Consider the following 22,232-nt stretch of genomic DNA (forward strand, 5'->3'; position numbering starts at 1 on the left):
CCATAAACTGCACTCTATGTTAGCCTTTGTGTTAATGAGCAGTGGAGTTTATAGGCTTTTTTCTGAACGCCAGAAATTTGCGTTCAAAGTGACGTTTTTCAACGGGGAAAACGCAAAACGCCCAAAAATACTAATAAACGCTCAGAAAACGCTCAAAAACACTGCTCGCCAGCGTTTTTTTTTTTATCCATTGGAAAAAAACAAACTCAAAAACGCTAATAAACGCTATTGCAAAAACGCAAAAAAAAATTGAAAGGCTCCCTGCAAAGATACTGCATTTTTTATAGCTTTTTTTTAGCTTCCACTGTGCATGGAGCCTTATGGAGAGACTTCTGGTATGATGGGTGGACTCCTGAATTTTTGTCTTGGAGCAAGTTTTTTCATTCACTAAAATTTTATTTTATTTTTTATTTTATTTTTGGCCCTCAAATATTTGAAAAAATATACAATGTGGCCCTCATACTGAAAGGTTTGGAGACCCCTGCTTTATAGCATGTTGGTTTACTATAGAGTTTGGGCTAACAAATACTCAGATTTTGTGGCTCAAGGTGGCCAAGCTATTGGTGACATTGAACTTTACATTTAAATTTGCCCACAGTAAAGTCACCATCAGATCTCTTATAATTTAAAGCGCTCCAATTAAGGACATTTCCAGCTATCCCTTTCTTATCATGAAAGTCTACAATTTCTTGTGAGGTCAGCACTCTATCCCAAACATGGACATCTGTCACTTCCCCCACCTCTAACTTTGGTTTACCACCTAAGAAAATCTGACCAGGGCCTAAAAAAATATTTGGATTCCTATAGGATATGACTAATTTGGGGTACTTTCTTCTCTCTGAGATCTTTCCGTTGACCCACAGACTCATCTCGCCATTCTGAAAGTCCCAACTCAAGCAGATGTTTCGTTGTTTTCTTTTGTCATCGGTAGGGAAGTAGACATCCACCTTTTGTCCTTGAACCCAGACCAGACCAGCGTTGGAGTCAGGACCGCTTCCAAGAATGAGGAATAGAAAGTTAAACTGGAAACCACTGATAAGGCTTAACATAACGCTCTCAGTGAGGTTTGAGCAGGATCTTAGGCAAACAGTGAGCTGGAAGCTAGGACCATCGCCATCATATAAGAGTTGTACAGGCAAGCTGTAATTCTTTGCAAAAATGAAAGACTTGTGAGCCATATCTGCAAAGGAAAAATAGATTATGGTGAGATGTATGTGAGACAGTACTTGTGGGTTAAAGGTGGTATGTACTATATATATTTATAGTTCCTGAAAGCTCTGTGACCATATGAAGGTGGGTAGCTGTATGGGAGCTGTTTTAGCTGCCAACCTCTGAACCCTCTCTTGCTCACTCCTGTCCTGAGATGGTCTATGGGATTTGTAGTGTGCATTTAGCTAACACTGTACCCTGGCCTAGGCCCACAAGGCCCTGGCCTAGGGCAGCACTTTGCAGGAGGGCAGCACAGAAAGAGTCCCCGCCGGCTTGCTTTACACTGTTAGTGTAACGCAAGCTGCTTCTAATTTTGACTGTCCTATCATCCTGGACTAAGAACCTTCCTAACTGTGCTATATGTTTTCTGCTGCACAATTGGCATGGTTACATCTTCTTAGTCCTCCCCATAAAATTATTAGAAATGTGTGCTTAAAAAAAAGTGAAAGTAGAACAATAGGCAACATTTTTTTTTTTTGGATAGAGTTAGGGAAGGTTATAGTCCATGTCAGTTAATTTTTTAACATCCCTGTCCCATTGCAGAGATTTCCCTTCACTTCCTGCCCCATAGCCAAACAGGAAGTGAGAGGAAATCTATGCAAATTAAGGGAATCCAATGCCCCCCCCCCCCCCCGACCAAAAGAACTAGTGTCCCCATTCAAAAATGTCAGGGTGGGTCTTAAGCAGAAAGAGGTGTGGCCTTGACAGGAAGGGGTGGGTCACAAGTTTAGTGAAGCCTAGGGCAGCACAAAACCTAAATACACTACTGTATATAGCAGCACACATGACCACAACTAACACGCACTGCTTGTTCCAAACAAATGGAGGTGGGGGGGAAAGTTCGTTAGCTCATGGAGAATATTACAAAGATGCAGAAAAACACTGGAAGAAACTTTTTCACGAAGAATAGATTACAGAGATGTTAGTGGTTTTAAACCTCAGAATAGTTACATAGTAGGTGAGGTTGAAAAAAGACACAAGTCCATCAAGTCCAACCTATGTGTGTGATTATATATCAGTATTACCTTCTATATCCCTGTATGTTCAGGTGCTTATCTAATAGTTTCTTGAAACAATCGATGCTCCCTGCTGAGACCACCGCCTGGGGAAGGGAATTCCACATCCTTGCCACTGTTACAGTAAAGAACCCTCTACGTACTTTAAGGTTAAACCTCTTTTCTTCAAATTTTAATGAGTGGCCACGTGTCTTGTTAAACTCCCTTCCGTGAAAAAGTTTTATCCCTATTGTGGGGTCACCAGTACGGTATTTGTAAATTTAAATCATATCCCCTCTCAAGCGTCTCTTCTCCAGAGAGAATAAGTTCAGTGCTTGCAATCTTTCCTCATAACTAATATCCTCCAGACCCTTTATTAGCTTTGTTGCCCTTCTTTGTACTCTCTCCATTTCCAGCACATCCTTCCTGAGGACTGGTGCCCAGAATTGGACAGCATACTCTAGGTGCGGCCGGACCAGAGTCTTGTAGAGCGGGAGAATTATCGTTTTATATCTGGAGTTAATCCCCTTTTTAATGCATGACAATATTCTGTTTGCTTTGTAAGCAGCAGCTTGGCATTGCATGGCCATTGCTGAGCCTATCATCTACTAGGACCTCCTGGTCCTTTTCCATCCTAGATTCTCCCAGAGTTTCTCCCCCTAGTATATAGATTGCATTCCTATTTTTGCCACCCAAATGCATTATTTTACATTTTTCTACACTAAACCTCATTTGACATGTAGTTGCCCACCCCATTAAATTGTTCAGCTCTTCTTGCAAGGTTTCCACATCCTGCGGAGAAGTTATTGCCCTGCTTAGCTTAGTATCGTCCACAAATACAGAAATTGCACTGCTTACCCCATCATCAAGGTAGTTTATGAACAAATTAAACAGGTTTGGTCCCAGCACAGAATCCTGGGGGACCCCACTAACCACCCCTGACCATTCCGAGTACTCCCCATTTATCACCACCCTCTGAACTTTCAATTCATGTACTCACCCTATGGTCCATGCCAATGGACCTTATTTTGTACAGTAAACGTTTATGGGGAACTGTGTCAAATGTTTTTGCAAAATCCAGATACACCACGTCTACGGGCCTATCTTTATCTAGATGGCAACTCACATCCTCATAGAAGGTTAATAGATTGGTTTGGCAAGAACGATTCTTCATGAATCCATGCTGATTACTGCTAATAAACCATTCTCATTACTAAAATCTTGTATTTAGTCCCTTATCATTCCCTCCAAGAGCTTACATACTATTGATGTTAGGCTAACTGGTCTGTTATTCCCAGGGATGTATTTTGGGCCCTTTTTAAATATTGGTTCTACATGAAATATGAACAAAGCATATCCCTCTATAGTGTGTACTTGTCTCAATCCAAAGCACTAAATGGCATTTCTGTTCGCTGCTACATTCCTCTGCTATCAGCATGAATCACTTCTGACAATTTTTTCTGACACCAAGAGAAACATGGTGACGGGAGGGAGCTCCAGCAAATTAACAGCCTCAACTCTGTTCCTGTGTGCAGTGTGAAAGGGGGGGGGGGGTGTCCCTTCAATCAGCTCTCAGTGTTTTGACTGAGATCTGCAGAGTGTAAATTCAGCTCTCCGCCCCCTTTTTTCTGTATGCTCAGGCAAGCTTTATATATTATGGATTTTGAATGACTGTAGAAAAGAGAAGACTTCAGATAACCAGGTACAGCTTATGTAGGAGGATTTGTTTAATCTTTGTGTATCACTTGAGGCCAGTCGCTTCACTGGGTATATGAATTATTGTTGGAGAACACGACTATTGTTTAGTGTCACTTTTAAAACACATTTTATTTTAACACATTTTATACTCAGTTAAATGGATCCACAGTGCCTTGAAAAAATATTCATATCCCTTAAAGTTTTCTAAATATTTTCATGTTACAACCAAAAACATAAATTAATTTTATTGGGATCTAATGTGATAGGGATGAGCTTCATGTTCGACTCGAACATTGGCTGTTCGCCCGTTCGGCAAACAGCGTACAATTTGGGGTGTTTGAGGCAAATTCGAAAAACCACGGAACGCCCATTAAAAGTCTATGGAAGAAACCAAAAGTGTTAATTTTAAAGGTTAATATGCAAGTTATTGTCATAAAAAGTGTTTGGGGGCCCGGGTTCTGCCCCAGGGGACATGTATCAATGCAAAAAAAAAGTTTTAAAAACAGTTTTTTTTTTTGGGAGCAGTGATTTTAATAATGCTTAAAGTGAAACAATAAAAGTGAAATATTCCTTTACACTTCATACCTGGGGGCTGTCTATAGTATGCCTGTAAAGTAGTGCATATTTTCCGTGTTTAGAACTGTCCCTGCACAAAATGTCATTTCTAAAGGGAAAAAAAAGTCACTTAAAACTACTCGCAGCTATAATGAATTGTGGGGTCCCGGCAATACAGATCAAAGTCATTGAAAAAAAAACGTCAGTCATGGAAAAAAAAGGGTTGGGGTCCCCCCCGCACCATTTTTTTTTAAAACGAAATGGGGTTGCCCCCAAAAATCCATACCAGACCCCTCCTGAACCGTACCAGGCCACATGCCCTCAACATGGGGACAAGGGCCTCATCCCCACAACCCTTGCCCGGTGGTTGTGGGGGTCTGCGTGTGGGGGGCTTATCGGAATCTGGAAGCCCCCTTTAACCACTTAAGGACCACCTCCTGCAGATATACGTCGGCAGAATGGCATGGCTGGGCACAAGCACGTACCTGTACGTCCTCTTTAAGTGCCCAGCCGTGACCGCGGCCGCAGGACCCGCGGAACCGATCGCCGCTGGAGTCCCGCGATCGGTCCCTGAAGCTAAAGAACAGGGAGAGCTCTGTGTAAACAACTTCACCGTTCTTCACTGTGGCGCTGTCATCGATCGTGTGTTCCCTGTTATAGGGAGAAAAGAAAGGAGGGCGCACCGACCTAGTGTGATAACGTATAAAAGGGTTATATTAGATGTATAAAAACAATGGTTATACTCACAAAATGAGTTGTATAACACGCTTTGGAAAATAGTACAGCTGGTACACAGCAGCGCCAGACGAACACGGTGACAACACGGATCAAGTCGTATCTGACCGGTGGTATGGCTGACGCGTTTCAGGGGCGTACCCCTTTCCTCAGAGCCTTGGTGGTCTGTAGTTGCAACAGCCATACCACTGGTCAGATACGACTTGATCCGTGTTGTCACCGTGTTCGTCTGGTGTTGCTGTGTACCAGCCGTACTATTTTCCAAAGCGTGTTATACAACTCATTTTATGAGTATAACCATTGTTTTTATACATCTAAAAAAAAACTTATACGGTATCACACTAGGTCGGTGCGCCCTCCTTTCTTTTCTCTTTTCTAGCCGTATGAATTCCCATGATTCTGAGGAGGGCTGCAAGACCGTTGAATGTAATTGGACTGTGTTACCCTAGAGCAGGAGATACCAGAGCGCAGGAGAACTTTCTGTTTGCCCTGTTATAGGGAAACACGATCAATGACATCACACGTCCAGCCCCGCCCCCCTACAGTTAGAAACACAGATGAGGTCACACTTAACCCCTTCAGCGCCCCCTAGTGGTTAACTCCCAAACTGCAATTGTCATTTTCACAGTAAACAATGCATTTTTAATGCATTTTTTGCTGTGAAAATGACAATGGTGCCAAAAATTGGTCAAAATTGTCCCATGTGTCCGCCATAATGTTGCTTTATTTTTGTTTATATCAAATACCACTAAAAGAAAGCTCTATTTGTGGGAAAAAAAAGACGCCAATTTTGTTTGGGAGCCACTTCGCACGACCGCGCAATTGTTAGTTAAAACGACGCAGTGCCGAATCGCAAAAACTGGCCAGGTCCTTTACCTGCCTAAAGGTCCGGGTCTTAAGTGGTTAACAAAGGGGACCCCCAGATCCCGCCCCCCTATGTGAATTGGTAAGGGCTACATTGTACCCGTACCATTTCACAAAGAAAAAGTGTGAACATTTTAAAAATCAGAGTTGACGGTTTGGGAAAAGTCCTTTATTAAAAAGAAAAAATTAATTCCAGCGATCGAATCCAGTCTCGCGATGTCTGTCCGGCTTTCTCCTTGCGTAAGGAGAAAGCGGGGGTTACCCAATGACGTGGACGGATGACCCCGCCCCCTCTTACGCATCATGGGGGTTACGTTCCTCGCTGGAGACTGAGTGCGTGGAGAGTGGAGACTGGAGCATCACTTGAGAATGGATCATCTTGGACATGGAGAGACGGGATTACATCGCTGAACAGACATCGAGAGACTGGATTACATCGCTGGAATTTATTTTTTGTATTTTTATTTTTAATAAAAGGACTTTTCCCAAACCGTCTACTGTGATTTTTAACATTTTCACACTTTTTCTTTGTTAAATGTTAGGGGTAGAATATACCTCTTACCAATTCACATAGGGGAGGCCGGGATCTGGGGGTCCCCTTTGTTAAAGGGGGCTTCCAGATTCCGATAAGCCGCCCGTCTGCAGACCCCCCACAACCACCGGGCAAGGGTTGTGGGGATGAGGCTCTTGTCCCCATCAACATCCTACCCATGTTGAGGGCATGTGACATGGTACAATTCAGGAGGGGGGGGGGGTGCTCTCTCGTCCCCCCCTCTTTTCCTGCGGCCTGCCAGGTTGTGTGCTCAGATAAGGGTCTGGTATGGATAGGGAAAGTGCTTAGCATAGGGAAAGGTTCCTGACCAGTAGGGACAGAGTGAGAGATACTGTATCAGTGATAAGAGCCTTCTGAGATTCCTTCCATGGTGAGCAGAGTGGGAGTTGTCTTGTTCTACCACCCCTCCAGCAGAAGCTGTCCTCCGATAGTGTCCATCTCCATCCTACTCCATGGGCTGTGGTAAATGGTACTATCCCAGGTGTCTTGAATTGTATGTACTGTAACTCTACTTCATTAGCAGACCGTGCCTATAAAGTTGGCAAGAACAGCTGGCAAGAACTCCAAAGCGGGTACCTATACCAAGCCCCTTTGCAGCTGCTGTAGCTACTTGGACAGCAGCAATGCATAAAGATGTACAAATTATGAACTCTGACAACAGCATTTACCTAAAAATAGTGCACTAAAAGCAGAACTTCATCCAAAGTGGGAAGTTCCACTGCCAAATTTGGCACTTTTTGGGGGAGTGGGTACCTGATTTTGACAGGTAGCCAATCTCACTTCCGGGGCAGATGGCCACGGCGATCTTCGAGGTTATTCGGCTTCACTGCCGGTTTCCTTTACCTAAGATGCTGGTGCCTGCACCCAAAGCCAGTTGACATTGCTGGATCTCTGTTCTTATATTAAAAATCAACAGCTACAGTATTACAGACTTGAAATTTTTTTGGGAGGGGTGTCTGGAGCTCCTCTTTAATTGTGTTGCAGCCATTGTTCACCTAAGATACTGACTGCATTGTTTGACACCTACTGGGGAAAGAACTTGCAAACCTCTATATAAAAACATGATCTTCAAAGTTGTGTGAATTGTGTTCTGGTTAACTTCACAATGCAGGGTAAATACAAGAACTTTTTTAAATCACATGATAGTCCAGTTTATTGATTGTTCTCATGTCTCCGTTCTAATGAGTGTAAAATCATTGTTCACTTTAAATGTCCCCGTGTCATATGTGCACAGTAATGTTTCATTTCCATATCTAATCAAAACAAAGCAAGATAAGATTTGTTAGTTTTCTTTCTATATCAGCTTATAGCAGTTAAAAGGGATTGCAAGGTGAAGCAGGCTTTTAGGAAGAAAGCCATCTGTTTTCTATTGTGAATAGTGCTGGCGTTCAAATTCATACAGTGCTCTAAGATCCAAAAAGATCATTAAAGTATTAAACTGGATGATTTTTTTGGCAGATCAATTAAAATGTGACCTGTTCCGTGCCAAAATATTTAATAATTCAACTTTCCTAAAAATGTTACTGCCCTCTAAGCCAGCCTTTCCCAACCTTTTCAACACAGAGGAACCCATGAAACTTTCTGGTCTCAGGAAACCACCGCTAAAACTTACTAAATCTACAACTCATGATACATTAGTGTGATGGTTTTTGAAGAAGATTGCTCCTTACACACAGAGGAGTATCTACCGCGAGGCAAACAAGGCACTTGCCTTGGGCGGCATTTTTCTGGGGGGCAGCACCACCCCACAGGCGACCCCACTATAGCCGAATGATGTGTCCAGTTCTGGAAGGGTGTCTACTTATATCCTCCCAGAACCGCACCCCTCCTCCCCCCACGCCTGCTATGGCATGCACTCGGGCGGGTGTAAAGAGCCAATCACAGCTGATCACGATGTAAGCACACTTGCCGGTTATCTGCATTCCTTTCTATGCGCTTACAGTGTGAGGAGAAGTGAGAGCCAGTAACCAGCCAATGGTAAGAGGGGCATATTCACTGATAACCAGGGCATTGACCATCAGTGTCTTGATCATCAGTGCAGCCCCAACAGTTCTGCCCATCAGTTCTAACCAATGCTGCTAATCAGTGCTACCTAGAAGTGCCCATCAGTGCAGCTTTATCAGTGCCTGCCTCCTCCTTAGTGCCCACTGGTGCCGCCTCATGCCCTGCTGACCCCATCCACTGCCCCATCGACCGCATATGTGGCACTTGAACGAATCACGTCTCAGGGTCTGATGAGGAAGCCATAGCTGTTCACTGCAAATGAACAAATTTTTTTTGAAATAGCCACTAATAGCACGCAGGAAAAAAGAACATTAAATTTTTTTTTAAAATACTAATAAAAATAGTCCGCATAACAAAGGCAGCAGTTCACTTGGAGATGGTAGAGTGAAGACGCATACACTTCGGGGGAGATGTTAAGAGTGAATCCAAATAGTGTGCTTACACTTGTAGGCAGAGGTAATACAATACCTCGACAAAAGCAGCCGCTTCAACGTCTCAATGCAAGGAGATGGAATCCATAGGTGGGAAGGTGACAGCCACACTGGGAGCAGATGTAGAAGTTATTTCATGCAGAGAGGATACTGCCGTTTGGACACCACAAGCTCTGAGGCTGCTGGAAAGGAAACCTTCCTCGTACCCTACGCATACGCATCGGTGAACACAGACACCTGATCAAAAAGGGCTGTGATAAGCATAGTGTCCCTAGACATTTTTTGCATGTCCACAATAAAGATTTTAAGTGTTTGGAGGTTCTTGCTATTGAGTCCATTCCGTTGGGTACTTTGACTGAGAACGAAAGATTTTCCCTCCTATGCAAGAGGGAAACTTTCTGGATCTTTCGGCTGGGCACTTTGTCGCCCGGTGGCCTCAACGAGGAGTTGGATATTCTCAGCATCACTAATTAACCTGGTGCACCGGGCACACACATCATTTTTATTTTTATTTTTTATTTTTATTTTTTTATTTTATTTAATAGGTATAGGCGGTATATATGGAGTGATTGTATGTATGTATAGTGTTTTATATTTATTTATTTTTATTTTCACCATTATTATTATTCCTTTTTATTTTTTTAATTTATATATTTTCCCATTATTATTATTATTGTTGTATTAATTGTATCAATTGTTGTATTATTGTTGTATTGAAGGTTTGTCAGACTATCTTCTATGTATGTATATATGTTCTTCCATGAGAGAGATTATTATATACATATACATCATGTTTTATATATTATATATTTTATACTATATGTATTTAGATGTTTTTATTAAAATGGTGGTGATGGTAGGGTTAAGACCATGAACCCTCCCCCTCCTTGTGCTATTGTCCAATGGGATTATTCCTTCCCCTTTAATAACTAGATGGTGGAGCCTGTCCGTGACTTTGATAAAGCGTCCTGGCACGCGAAACATGTCAGTCACGGCTCACCATTACAATCTTTGATGCCCCTATACATTTGCAGCAAGCACACTGCAGCTGATGTGTAGTGCTGACACTCGGGAAATCCTCCTAGTGACACTAGCGCCAGCACCTCTACTGCTCGTTTTCTGCCCACACTGATTGGTGCCTGGAGTCACCTGACGCTGGATCGATGGTGTCCGGACACCTCCTTCTCTCTGTGTGACTCTTTCAGGCTTCCGTCCCGCTCTCCTCGCTCCTGTGTGACATGGCTGCGTCACTGAACCGGCTTGGTGGCTCCCCTCTAGGACTTCCCCTGCCGCTGGAGATCCCTGTCTGCGAGGAAGGTTTCCTTTCCATCAGCCTCAGAGCTTGTGGTGTCCAAACGGCAGTATCCTCTCTGCATGAAATAACTTCTACATCTGCTCCCAGTGTGGCTGTCACCTTCCCACCTATGGATTCCATCTCCCTGCATTGAGACGTTGAAGCGGCTGCTTTTGTCGAGGTATTGTATTACCTCTGCCTACAAGTGTAAGCACACTATTTGGATTCACTCTTAACATCTCCCCCGAAGTGTATGTGTCTTCACTCTACCATCTCCACGTGAACTGCTGCCTTTGTTATGCGGACTATTTTTATTAGTATTTTAAAAAAAAATTTAATGTTCTTTTTTCCTGCGTGCTATTAGTGGCTATTTCAAAAAAAAATTCATTTTTTCATGCATATATGTTTTTCTACCCATTACAGACTATAAAGTGACATTCACTTAACCCATGTGCGCTGTTTGTTTTTGTTCCTTTGCTTTTTGCCCATGTCTCCTTAGTGGTTGACAGCTGCACGGGTTTATGTTTTAGTGAAACTTTTTAAACCACTGACAATACTGTGGTTTACCGTTCCTATGGTGTAGCGCTTCTTGCGGGTGTTTCTTTGTTCACTGCAAATGGCAGCAGCTTCCTCATAAAACCTTAAGACTAGAACGGTATAACGTGGCTGGGACTGGACAAATTTAGATGGGGGTGGGCACCGATTTTAGTCTTGCACAAAGGGACCCGAATGTTGCCTCACCAGTCTGGGGATTTGAAATAATCCTGGCTTTTTCTCCTCGCAATGCTGACAGGGCTAGATGGATTCCGATTGGTCAACACCATCCATGTGACAGTTCTGACCAATTAGAATGCCACCTGTACCTACACGCTGAGAGGTACGAAAAGGAGATTGAGCTGCAGGGATTTCAAATTTAAGCGGCGTTCCAGTTTGTGACAGAGCAGGATTGCGGGACTACAGTACAGAGGAACCTGGGGGGATGGGGGGGGGGTCCAGTGTATGATAGGACTTGTAGTTTCACAACAGCTGGAGGGCCACCAGTTTTATATTTTTTATTTGCTTGAACTAGATGGACTTGTCTATTTTTAACTTGACTAACTATGTAGCTATGTAAAGAAGATATTTGGGGTATAAAAAAAAAATATCTATACTCACTTCTGCCCCACAAACTGAGCAATCACATGGCCGCTGAACTCTGAGCTCTTGGTCTGCATGGAGCGGAGAGTGACTATCAGTGCAGATAGATCAACCAATCATGGAAGGACTCCATTCGATTAAATTCCCAAGAAAGAGACAATGCTTCCATAGTGTAAAATCTCCAACATACGGTTTATTTCAAAATAATAGCACTTACAGAAAAGAAGTTAAAACATGTGGGAATAAGCTGGCTGGCTCAAGAATGGCAGCCCGTCCTTCTGGACCTGCGCAAACGTGGTGACATCAGCACGTCACTCCTCCCTACACGTTTTGTCACAAAATGACGTCATCCTGGGGCAGCTGGGTGGCTCCTAACAATAATGTAGGGATCCTTTCAGAGCCTGAAGCGGCTGATACCAGGTAATATCCTGTTATAAGCTGACTCTGGGACACAGGAGTTACAACTTATGAACTAGCTGAATCTGCTGCACATTCCAGTAAAGCTACCGAAACTGGTGGTAGTGCTTTTTGAACCCCGGTGTGTAACCTTTTAAGGAACTAGAAAAGTTGCACTAATGCATTGTTGCATTCCCGCATAGCATTATCCTTCCAAAGATCACAGTGAATGTCTTTTTTTTTCCCATGTATTATGTTTGTGTTGTCCTTATAGAGTTGTCCTTTAGGGTGGAGGCATTGAGGTTTATACTTACCAGTCTGACTCAAAACTCCAGCGACACTTGCAAGGAACAGCAGAATGATCTTCTCCATTTTCTGTGAATTACATTTATAAAAAAAATGTCATTATAATATATAATGGACACACCACAGTAGACTTTTGGGTATTATAGTTAATAGATCTCCACTGTGGTAACCATTCAGTCCATTCACTGTGAAGTGATCACACTCTAGCTATGTTATTTAAAACTCCATCCAATGGATTTTATGGAAACTGTGTGATGTGTGTATAATAATGAAGTTGATAGTACAATCAGCCTCACAGATACCTATGGAGTCAGCAATGGGCATTTGATGAATGTACACCAACATTAAATTGATTTTAAACGATCAACCGTGTAAAACAACCCATTCAGTTAAAAAAATAAATTAAATGCACAACATTTTTGTATATATATATATATATAAAACTATAAATACCTGTTTTCCCTTTTCTAGGCGTGATCACATTCCCCCTGTTCTCAGCTGCATAAGAGCTGGGGGGAGGAGAAGCAGCAGTGCACTGAGCTTCCCAGTGAATGGCTGTGCGTGTGGGGCATGTCAGGACACGTTTGATCCTTGGAGTAGAGCACACTGATTTCCCAGCATAGCTAGAGAACTGACCCTACTGTTCTCTCCTGCTTAGTGTGGTCAGTTTTTAATAGGAAAGCAGAGGGACTGGCAGGAGCACCAGGAATTTCACATAAAGAAAGCAATACAAAGAGAACAGGAGGTTTTCTCATACAAGTACAAATACAGCAGGAACATATCAGGAATATGAAGTGTTGGGGTAACAAACCCCTTCGAAAGAAATCAAATAAATAATGCAGCTCTTCCCCAGATGTAGAACAATGAGTGAGCATTGACACCCAAGGACATAAAATGTGTTACTGGAAGGATCACTAGATAAAATGAAGGAAAGGGTAAAAAAATTAAAATAGCCATCACATTTAACAACTTGTAGGCAGGTGCAGTTAGCTAGTCTGCTGCTAGGTGGCTCTGTACCCTCCAGCCCTCCTGCAGTGATGTCATGGGTGAGAATAAGCCAGGGGCCATGTATAAGCCAGGTGGGGAGGAGCCTTATGGCAGATGGGGCATGGGAGCAAAGTAGCTCACACCTATGTAGATGTAGTTAGCACAGCCAGGGCCCTGATCAGGGCAGAAGTCCTAGGAGAGGTGTACAGGATTCAGTAAGAGCAGCTGCAGCAATCCAACAGGAGTGGCAGTCCAGGGGTGCCGTAATCTCACTGTGAGTGCGGGTCACTAGGTTACTGCACCATCACACTTTTTTCACACCTGCCTCTTGGGTTGGGCCTTTTGGCTAGGACCAGAGGAATTTGTATTCCTGGCCATTGTTTCACACTTTCTCCACTTCCCTTTCCTTCACTTTTATGTTGTTTGTTGTGTATGTCAATTTAAAGCGGTTGTAAACCGCATATATAATTTTTTTTTTTTTTTAAACCTGCAAGGCAAAAGGCATAATCAGCTAGTATGCACCGCATAATAGCTGATTATGAAATACTTACCTCGGAACGAGGTGAAGAACACTTACCTGGTCCACGCCGAGCGAGATGTCATCTTGCTCCGGCGTGTCTTCCGGGTATCGGCGCTCCAGCGCTGTGATTGGCTGGAGCGGCGATGACGTGACTCCCGCGCGTGCGCCCTGGAGATTTCAAATCGGCAAGGTCCGGTGGCTGCCGGTCCTTTTTCCGTGGATTCCCCCTGCGGATGCGCTGCTGCAATCAGCGGCGCATTGTGAGGGGAATATCTCCTAAACCATACAGGTTTAGGAGATATTCTTTATACCTACAGGTAAGCCTTATTATAGGCTTACCTGTAGGTAAAAGTGAAAAATAAGGGTTTACAACCACTTTAAGTCTTTTTTGTGGTTGTTGGGTTTGTACACTTCACGTTTGATTAGTAGGGTGTATGTCCTGGGGCCTGCCCTGAATGTCTTGTGAGAGGGTGGACATGACCTTCTGGCTTGGTTTTCCCTCTCTCATAGGGTCTCCTTTCGGGGGAGCCCCACCTAGTACTTGGGGTGGTCTGTTTTGGCAGACCTCCCAGAGAACGGGATCTGTCTGGTTTTGGCCAGATGGACCATGTGAAAGTACCCCAGTCCCTGTCTGGAGCCTAACACCCCGGGGATCAGGGCAAAGGTCCCTTCTTTTTGGAGGACCATATGTACACCCTGTGCACTTTTTGTGTCTCGCTTTTTGATGTGGACTTTTTTTTTACATTGGGTGGAGTTTTTGAGAGTGTTCACACACCACAGGCTTAAAAAAAAAAATCCTGCCTGGAACGACTAAAGAAGAGTTGTAAGCTGAATGCTTAAAGCCTAATGGGCAAGTCAGAGCCGTATAAGATTGTACTAATGTCTCTGGGATAAGGAGAGTAACTGCAGGGAGCATACCTGGCTGGGTAGAGCTATGGAGGGGGACTTGGAAAGGGAGACTGTAATGCCGCGTACACACGGTCGTTTTTCGGCATAAAATAAAAAATTTCAGCATGTCCAAAAAACGACGTGTGTATGCGGCATTAGAAGGAGAAGGCTGCTGAAAGTACTGCATATGCTTTCACATGTAACTGCTGTGGACCGTCCACTAAATGTGATTGACTGTCTATTGTTAAGTGACCCTGCAATGTATGTCAATCGGATGTGACTGTTATGCCAATCCCTGAATTCAATCAGTAAAGTTCAGCGATTCTACTTGTTTGTGGATATTCCTTTCTTGGGATATAAGTGTCAACGGCTGAGATTGTCATGTGGAGGCATACGGCATGAAGTGTGGCACAATATGCTGGAGGGTTCGGGCAGGAGAGGGGGTAGAGACTTGTGTTTCTGGCACCAATAATGGCAACTTGCAGAGCCCCTCTTGCAAACTGGTAAGCTGAATTATATTACATCGGAAGTATTGAATAGAGGGGATGGGACATAATAGGTGCAATTAGTATTATGACATAAAGTATTTTCAATAAAAACACAGTTTATTAAAGTCACAAAAACACATATAAAAGCAATTTGTACAATACATGTGTAGCGCCTGTGTACTTTAAGGTACCGGTGCTAGTTAAATTTAAGGGTAGATCAGAGTCTAGTTAAACTCTGATCCAGATTGCAAAACAGGGTCTCTGTCTCAGCTTGGCTGTGCTGTAGGCTTATTCTGTTGTACTGGGGTGTTCTTCCAGCCCCGGTGCTGCAGGTGGAGCAGTGGAGTCAAGGTTTGGGTGCTCTTTCCCAGCAGCCAATCAGGAGGGTTTGTCCTCGCTGTGCATGCTGGGGAGGGGTATTTATGAAGCAGACACCATTGGTTCTGGGTCTTCTTCGTCCAGTGTGGCACCCACCTTTAGGGTGACCACATAACAGCGCCCCAGCCCTATGGCCTACCTGGCCGGGGCGTGCGTGCCACGTGGTGTTCCTGGTTCCGGGACCATGCTGGCCCGGAGCATCTGAACAGCGACGGGGACCCAGTGAGTGACTGGGTTCCCGCTTTTGAAGATCCCAAGCTGTACTGCTGTTCGGTGGGGAGTCAGTCTGAGGAGCACCATTGAGAGGCTGGCGGTCCAAAAGGGCCTGGACAAACCACCGTGGATCAAGGTAGCCACACACTGAGGGAATGATCACCTGTCAGTCGGTACCTGGGTGACAAGTTGAAGGCGATCCAGGCGTAACTTATCCAAGGAGGGATATTTACAAGAATTTAACCCAGACAGGGCCTGTGGCAGAGGTATCTTTCTGAGGCTCACTGAGGGAGGTCTGTGGCAGAGACTATTTCCTCAAGTTCAAGTTCACCAAGGAGGGTCTGTGGCAGAGACTTTATCCAACAATTGTTTGAGTGATACTCCGGCTGCCAGGTCAGTGAGAGAGGCCTGTCCGGGTACACTAAACCCACTCCGGCAGGAGTGGCACAGGGAAGTGTTACGCTTGGGAGCAGGACTGTTTCCCTATCATCATGCCTGAATCTGCTATTCTCCCTTCTTCTTCAACTTTACTTTCCTCACCACAAGTTTGCTGTTTTTACCCGGCTGGGTAATAAAGAGCACAGCAAAGAGCACCTGTCGCGGACATTCCTTTACTTCTACTATATGCAATACGCATCATTCACCCCTAGGAATTCGGGGGAGCCATGAGGTAATGTGCCGCCAAAAAATCCAGCAGCTCCACTGGGGGTAATGCTACACATGGACAGCTTTGTGGTCATTCAAGGCGTATTTTTGTAGCTCCTATAGTTGTTTCCACATTTTTAGTCCTACATGTTTTGCCGTATGGCTTCCATAGGTACAAACATGATATATTACATTTTCATTCTTGGGTAAAGAGACATTTTTTTTTTAACCACTTCCATACTGGGCATTTTCACCCCCTTCCTGCCCAGACCAATTTTTAGTACTTTGAATGACAATTGCGTGGCTCCCAAACAAAATTGACGCCCTTTTTTTCCCACAAATAGAGCTTTCTTTTGGTGGTATTTGATCACCTCTGTGGTTGTTATTTTTTGCGCTATAAACAAAAGAAGAGCGACAATTTTGATAAAAAAAAAACATGGGGCAGATCCACAAAGAAAGTACGCCGGCGTATCTACTGATACGCCGGCGTACTTTTAAATTTTCCGCATTGTATCTTTGTTTTGAATCCTCAAAACAAGATACGACGGCATCTGGGTTAGATCCGACAGGCGTACGTCTTCGTACGCCTTCGGATCTTAGATGCAATTCTTCGGCGTCCGCTGGGTGGTGTTCCTGTCGTATTCCGCGTTGAGTATGCAAATTAGCTATTTCCGGCGATCCACGAACGTACGAGCGGCCGTCGCATTCTTTTACGTCGTTTCCGTTCGGCTTTTTTCGGCGTATAGTTAAAGCTGCTATTTGGTGTTAAGTATGGCCGTCGTCGAATTTGAAAATATTTTATTTTGTTTGCGTAAGTCGTCCGCGAATGGGGCTGGACGTAATTTACGTCAACGTCAAAACAATGACGTCCTTGTGACGTCATTTAGCGCAATGCATGGCGGCAAATTTAGGGATGGCGCATGCGCAGTTCGTTTGGCGCGGGGACACGCTTCATTTAAATGAAACATGCCCCCTACTCGCCGATTTGAATTACGCTCCGTTACGCTGGGAGAGATACACTACGCCGCCGTAACTTATGGCGCAAATTCTTTCTGGATTCAAAGCTTTGAAAAGTAAGTTACAGCGGCGTAGCGTATCTTACATGCGCTGCGCCCATGCAATTGTACGTGAATCTGCCCCCTAATCTTTTACTTTTTGATTTAATAAATATCATAATTTTTTTTTTTTATAACGTTTTTTTCCCTCAGTTTAGACCGATACGTATTCTTCTATATATTTTTGGTAAAAAAAAAATCGCAATAAGCGTATTTGCTCGGTTTGCGCAAAAGTTCTAGCGTCTACAAAATAGGGAATAGAATTATGGCATTTTTATTTATTTTTATTTTTTTACTAGTAATGGCGGCGATCTGCGATTTTTATTGTGACCGTGACATTGGGGCAGACATATAGGACACCTTTGACACATTTTTGGGACCATTCACATTTACACAGCGATTAGTGCTATAAAATTTCACTGATTACTGTGTAAATGTGACTGGCAGGGAAGGGGTTAAATATGTTAAAGACTAGGGGGCGCTGAAGGGGTTAAATATGTACCCTAAAGTGTGTTCTAACTGTAGGGGGAGGGGGACTCAAAAGGGGAGGAGATCGATGTGTGTTCCTGTATACTGGGAACACACATCAGTCTCCTCACCGCTGACAGTACATGGATCTGTGTGTTTACACACACAGATCCATGGTCCTGCCGTGATTGCGGGCAATCGCGGGTGCCTGGCGGACAAATCGCGGCCGGGAATGCAAGGATGTCATATGATGTCCACTCTGAAGAAGGAAAGGTTCCCGCCAACGTCATTTTTCAGTGACTCGGTAGGGAAGTGGTTAAATAAAAAACATGTTATACTTACCTCCACTGCGCAGTTAGTTTTGCACAGAGTGGCCCCGAACCTGGTCTCTCACGTGGTGGTAAGTTCTTGCGGGCACGCTCCCATGATACAGCATGTGGCTATAGCCACTCAAGGTATCACTTAGCCCCGTCCCACGGCGTGCCGCGTCATTGGATATGATTCACAGCAGTGCGAGCCACTGACTGCGCTGCTTTCAATCAACCGAAGAATGAGCCGAGAAGCTGACTGAGAAGCCTGCACGTTCATGGCGCAGGACTTTCGAGGGGTCAGGTAAGTAAACGGGGGGGCTGGGGGGTCCGGTATTGTCGGATGTTTTTTCACCTTAATGCATAGAATGTACTTTTACAAACCCTTTAAGGGGTCCATTTATAAAACATTCATTGCATGAATGTCAAAAACCTTTGTGCAAGCTGAATGAAATTGTTTTCTAATAGATTCATTCCTGTATCATCAGCTCTATCTGGTGGCCAAAATGCGGTATAATTTTCTAAAAACCTCAATGAGAAAATATACATTTTGATGGCTAGATGGAGCTATTGAAACAGGAATTATACTATTAGAAACATACAGCGAAGTTTCATTCAGCTTGCACTAATATTTCTGAAATTCATGCAAAAAATGATTTAGAAAAGGACCCATTAGTGTAATAAAGACTTTTAATAATGACAACTGTTCTTGTGCTTATTGGTAACGTGCCCTGTATACTTCCAATACACAGATATTTTGTATACACATAAGGACTTTGTATATTGGCAGCCCTAATGTATAGAAGCAATTTAGCAACAAGGGAATAGAATTTAGCAGCCTTTACCAATTGCATAATCATTGTTTCCTCTAAATGATAAAAAATGTCCTTGGCGCTACTGTGAGTAATAAATGCCACCAAAAAACGAACAATAGTAAAAATTCAGCAAAAACTAATAGGGCCAGATCCACAAAGCACTTACGCCGGGGTATCTCGAGATGCGCGGTGTAAGTGTAAATATGCGCCGGCGTATCTATGCGCCGTATCCCCAAAACGAGATACGCCTGAAAACCAGATTTTTCCGACTGACGTATAAAGATTACACCGGCGCATCGTGGGCGCAAAAATACGCTAGACGCACCATTGTTTTGCTATGCAAATATGCAAATGAGGGACATACGGCGATCCACAAAAGTATGTTTGACCGGCGCAGGCTACGCGCTGTGCGCATCAGCTGTACGTCCGGTCTAAAGTAGTTACCCCTTATAAAAGCAGCTTTAACTTTGCACCAGACGTGTGCAGGTCAGCTAAAGCAACACCGTTAGGGACAAGCTGAGCAGCCACACTTGCAGGACAACAATCTGTATGCCAACATGCCAGGGGCATCCATGGTCATAGCTATACTACTGGCTTTAGATGCGCGCAGAAGGAGGAGGGAACAGAGGAGGAGGAGGAGGGCACGGGAGAGGATATACCGCACACGCATAGACGTCTTTGGCATGTGTGATTCTGAGGTGTATCGCATCTTCAGATTCACCCCTCATGCCATCATGGAATTAACCACAACCCTGAAAGATGACATCACCAACCCAACACACCGCTCACATGCAGTGCAGCCACTGGTCAAGGTACTGACAACACTCCATTTCCTTGCCAGTGGCTCTTTTCAGCGTACAAGTGGAGCCGTGGCTGGGATGGCACAATCCTCCATTAGCAGATGTGTGCACCAGGTTATCCCCGCAATCCTCAGACGCATGGCCAACCAAATCATCAGACCCACCCAGGAGGACCTGCGGGTGAAGGCAATGCGTGATTTCTACAGAATTGCACAATTCCCACGCACTGTGGGGGCCATTGATTGCACACATGTGGCACTACAGCCCCCCCCTGAGACAGAGCACCTATACCGCAATCGGAAGCACTGGCATTCCATCAACGTACAGGTGATAGTCGATGCCCAATGCCTCATATGGCACGTCCGTGCCAAACACCCAGGATCCAGGCATGACAGCTACATATACCGTCAGAGCCCCATCCCAATGGAATTCGAACAGAACATGTATGGGGACAGCTGGCTGGTTGGTGAGTGACATGGGTGTCAGGTATGACTGTCCCCCCCCATGATGCAGACATCACGAGGGGCACATGAATGACTATAGACATGTGCACAGGAAAAAAATGTGTTTTTTTTTTGTTCCGTTTCGTATCGTTCCGTAGGTTCGTTCCCGTTTGTTTTTCGTAAGACGCCCGTTTTACTGTTCGTTCCCGTTCGTTTTTCGTACGACGCAATTTTTTCGTATTCCGATCGTTTCGTATTTTGGTTACTGTTTTATTTTCTTACATGCGGGATGGTTCGTTATTCTGTTTAATTCATGTTCGTTACTTGTTAGACAATAATTTTCGTGAATTTTCGTCATTTTGTACTTTCGTAAATATATCGCGGGATTCGCGCCACTTTCAACACGCGGCTCATCCATATTAACTATTGTTAAGCCCCATACACTTGGTCAGACTTTTTTAACAACAAACATAAAAACGATAGTTTTACCGAACGTTCGTTCGTTTTTCAACTCCATCAGAAAACCATTTTTGGGTTCCAGGTTCAAAAGTCTGGCCAACTGATCTCCCTTTAGACGAAAATCCACAGAAAAGTTTATTTGGCTTTACTGTACTACTCAGCACAAAAGAGAAGCTGCTTCACTAACTAACTACACTCACTGCCCATTCAAAAAAACAAAAATTACATCTTATAACAAAAGATTTGCATTCTGTATTTTGAAACCAAATTACGAACAGAAAAAAGGAATTCAGAATACAGAAAACAAATCTTTTGTTATAAGATGTCATATGAACATACAAACAGAAAAAGGATTCAAACAAAATACAGAATGAAAATCTTTTGTTATAGATGTCATATGAACATACAAACAGAAAAAGGATTCAAACAAAATACAGAATGAAAATCTTTTGTTAGATGTCATAGAACATACGACTGAAAATCAAAATACGAACAGAGCAAGGATTCAAACAAAGAAACAGAATGCAAGTCTTTTGTTATAGATGTCATTTTCGTTCTTTTGCCGTTTTCGTTTTGTCGTATTTTCGTCGGATCGTTCGTTCGTATTTGCGGTTGTTCGTTATGCGGCTCATTCGTAATCCCGTCGTTTTCGTATTTTGGTGCTTTAATTTTTTCGTATGTACACGTTATTCTGCGGGTACGAAAATGAACATTTTCGTACAAAAATAACATTCGTACGAACGGGAATGCACATATCTATATCATCCTCCTGTCTTTTCCCTTCCAGGTGACTCTGCATATGCACTTGGACCCCATCTCATGACTCCATTCTGGAATCCCCAAACCCCAGGAGAGCAAAGATACAATGAAGCACACGCACGCCCCCGTGGAGTGGTGGAACGCACCTTTGGCCTCCTGAAGTCCCGTTTCTGATGCCTGGATAAGTTTGGGGGTACCCTGTTGTATTCCCCAAACTTTGTGTGCCAGATCATCTGTGCATGTTGCATGCTGCACAACTTCGCCATGAGAAGGGGCCTGGAGATTGACATACGTGATGACCTGACCCCCGAACCCGACAATCCCCCCCTGACCGAGGCTACCCCGTCTTCTGAGGGAAGAGCAGCCAGGAGACAGCTCGCATTAGGCATCTCTACACGTTAAACCCACACATTAATCATGGCACAAGTAGAATGCACGCATGCACACCACTGTGGTCCCTAGCTCACACACACCACATCCACATCAAATTGGATTAGCACAAGCCCACCATGCAGGACTTGGGAGCAGCAACGCCACGCCAAGGCTCCAATTATGTCACTGTACATTCATACACCATTTACACGGACCTGGGGATCACTTCTCCCTCGTCCTGGGGATCCCTTCTCCACCACAACTGAGGGTGACACCCCTTTTCTGGCAGGAATGTCACCCCCACAATCATACATCATTCACAAACATAAAACAAATCCTAATCACAGTAAAAAAATAATAAAAAAAATAAAACACTGAAAACAAAAAAAGAGAAAAACTTAACGCCGCTGGCGTGACCCACGCCTGGGCCGGCCACGGCCCCGGCTCCGCAAGGGAG

At 44.0% G+C, this 22,232-nt stretch overlaps 1 protein-coding gene across 1 annotated transcript in view; it reads right to left on the bottom strand.

Moving 5' to 3' along the window:
• Positions 1 to 247: 247 nt before the first annotated feature.
• Positions 248 to 22,232, bottom strand: part of LOC120920495 (C-reactive protein-like) — a 49,352-nt gene continuing 27,367 nt past the window's right edge. The window contains exons 2-3 of the mRNA XM_040332613.1: positions 12,186 to 12,246; positions 248 to 1,180 (exon numbers count right to left, since the gene is read on the bottom strand). Of these exons, the coding sequence (XP_040188547.1) occupies positions 558 to 1,180; positions 12,186 to 12,243 (681 nt within the window). The 5' untranslated portion in view covers positions 12,244 to 12,246 and the 3' untranslated portion in view covers positions 248 to 557. The remainder of the gene's footprint in view (positions 1,181 to 12,185; positions 12,247 to 22,232) is intronic.

Source organism: Rana temporaria, chromosome 13 (assembly GCF_905171775.1).
Source record: "Rana temporaria chromosome 13, aRanTem1.1, whole genome shotgun sequence".
Classification (NCBI taxonomy): domain Eukaryota; kingdom Metazoa; phylum Chordata; class Amphibia; order Anura; family Ranidae; genus Rana; species Rana temporaria.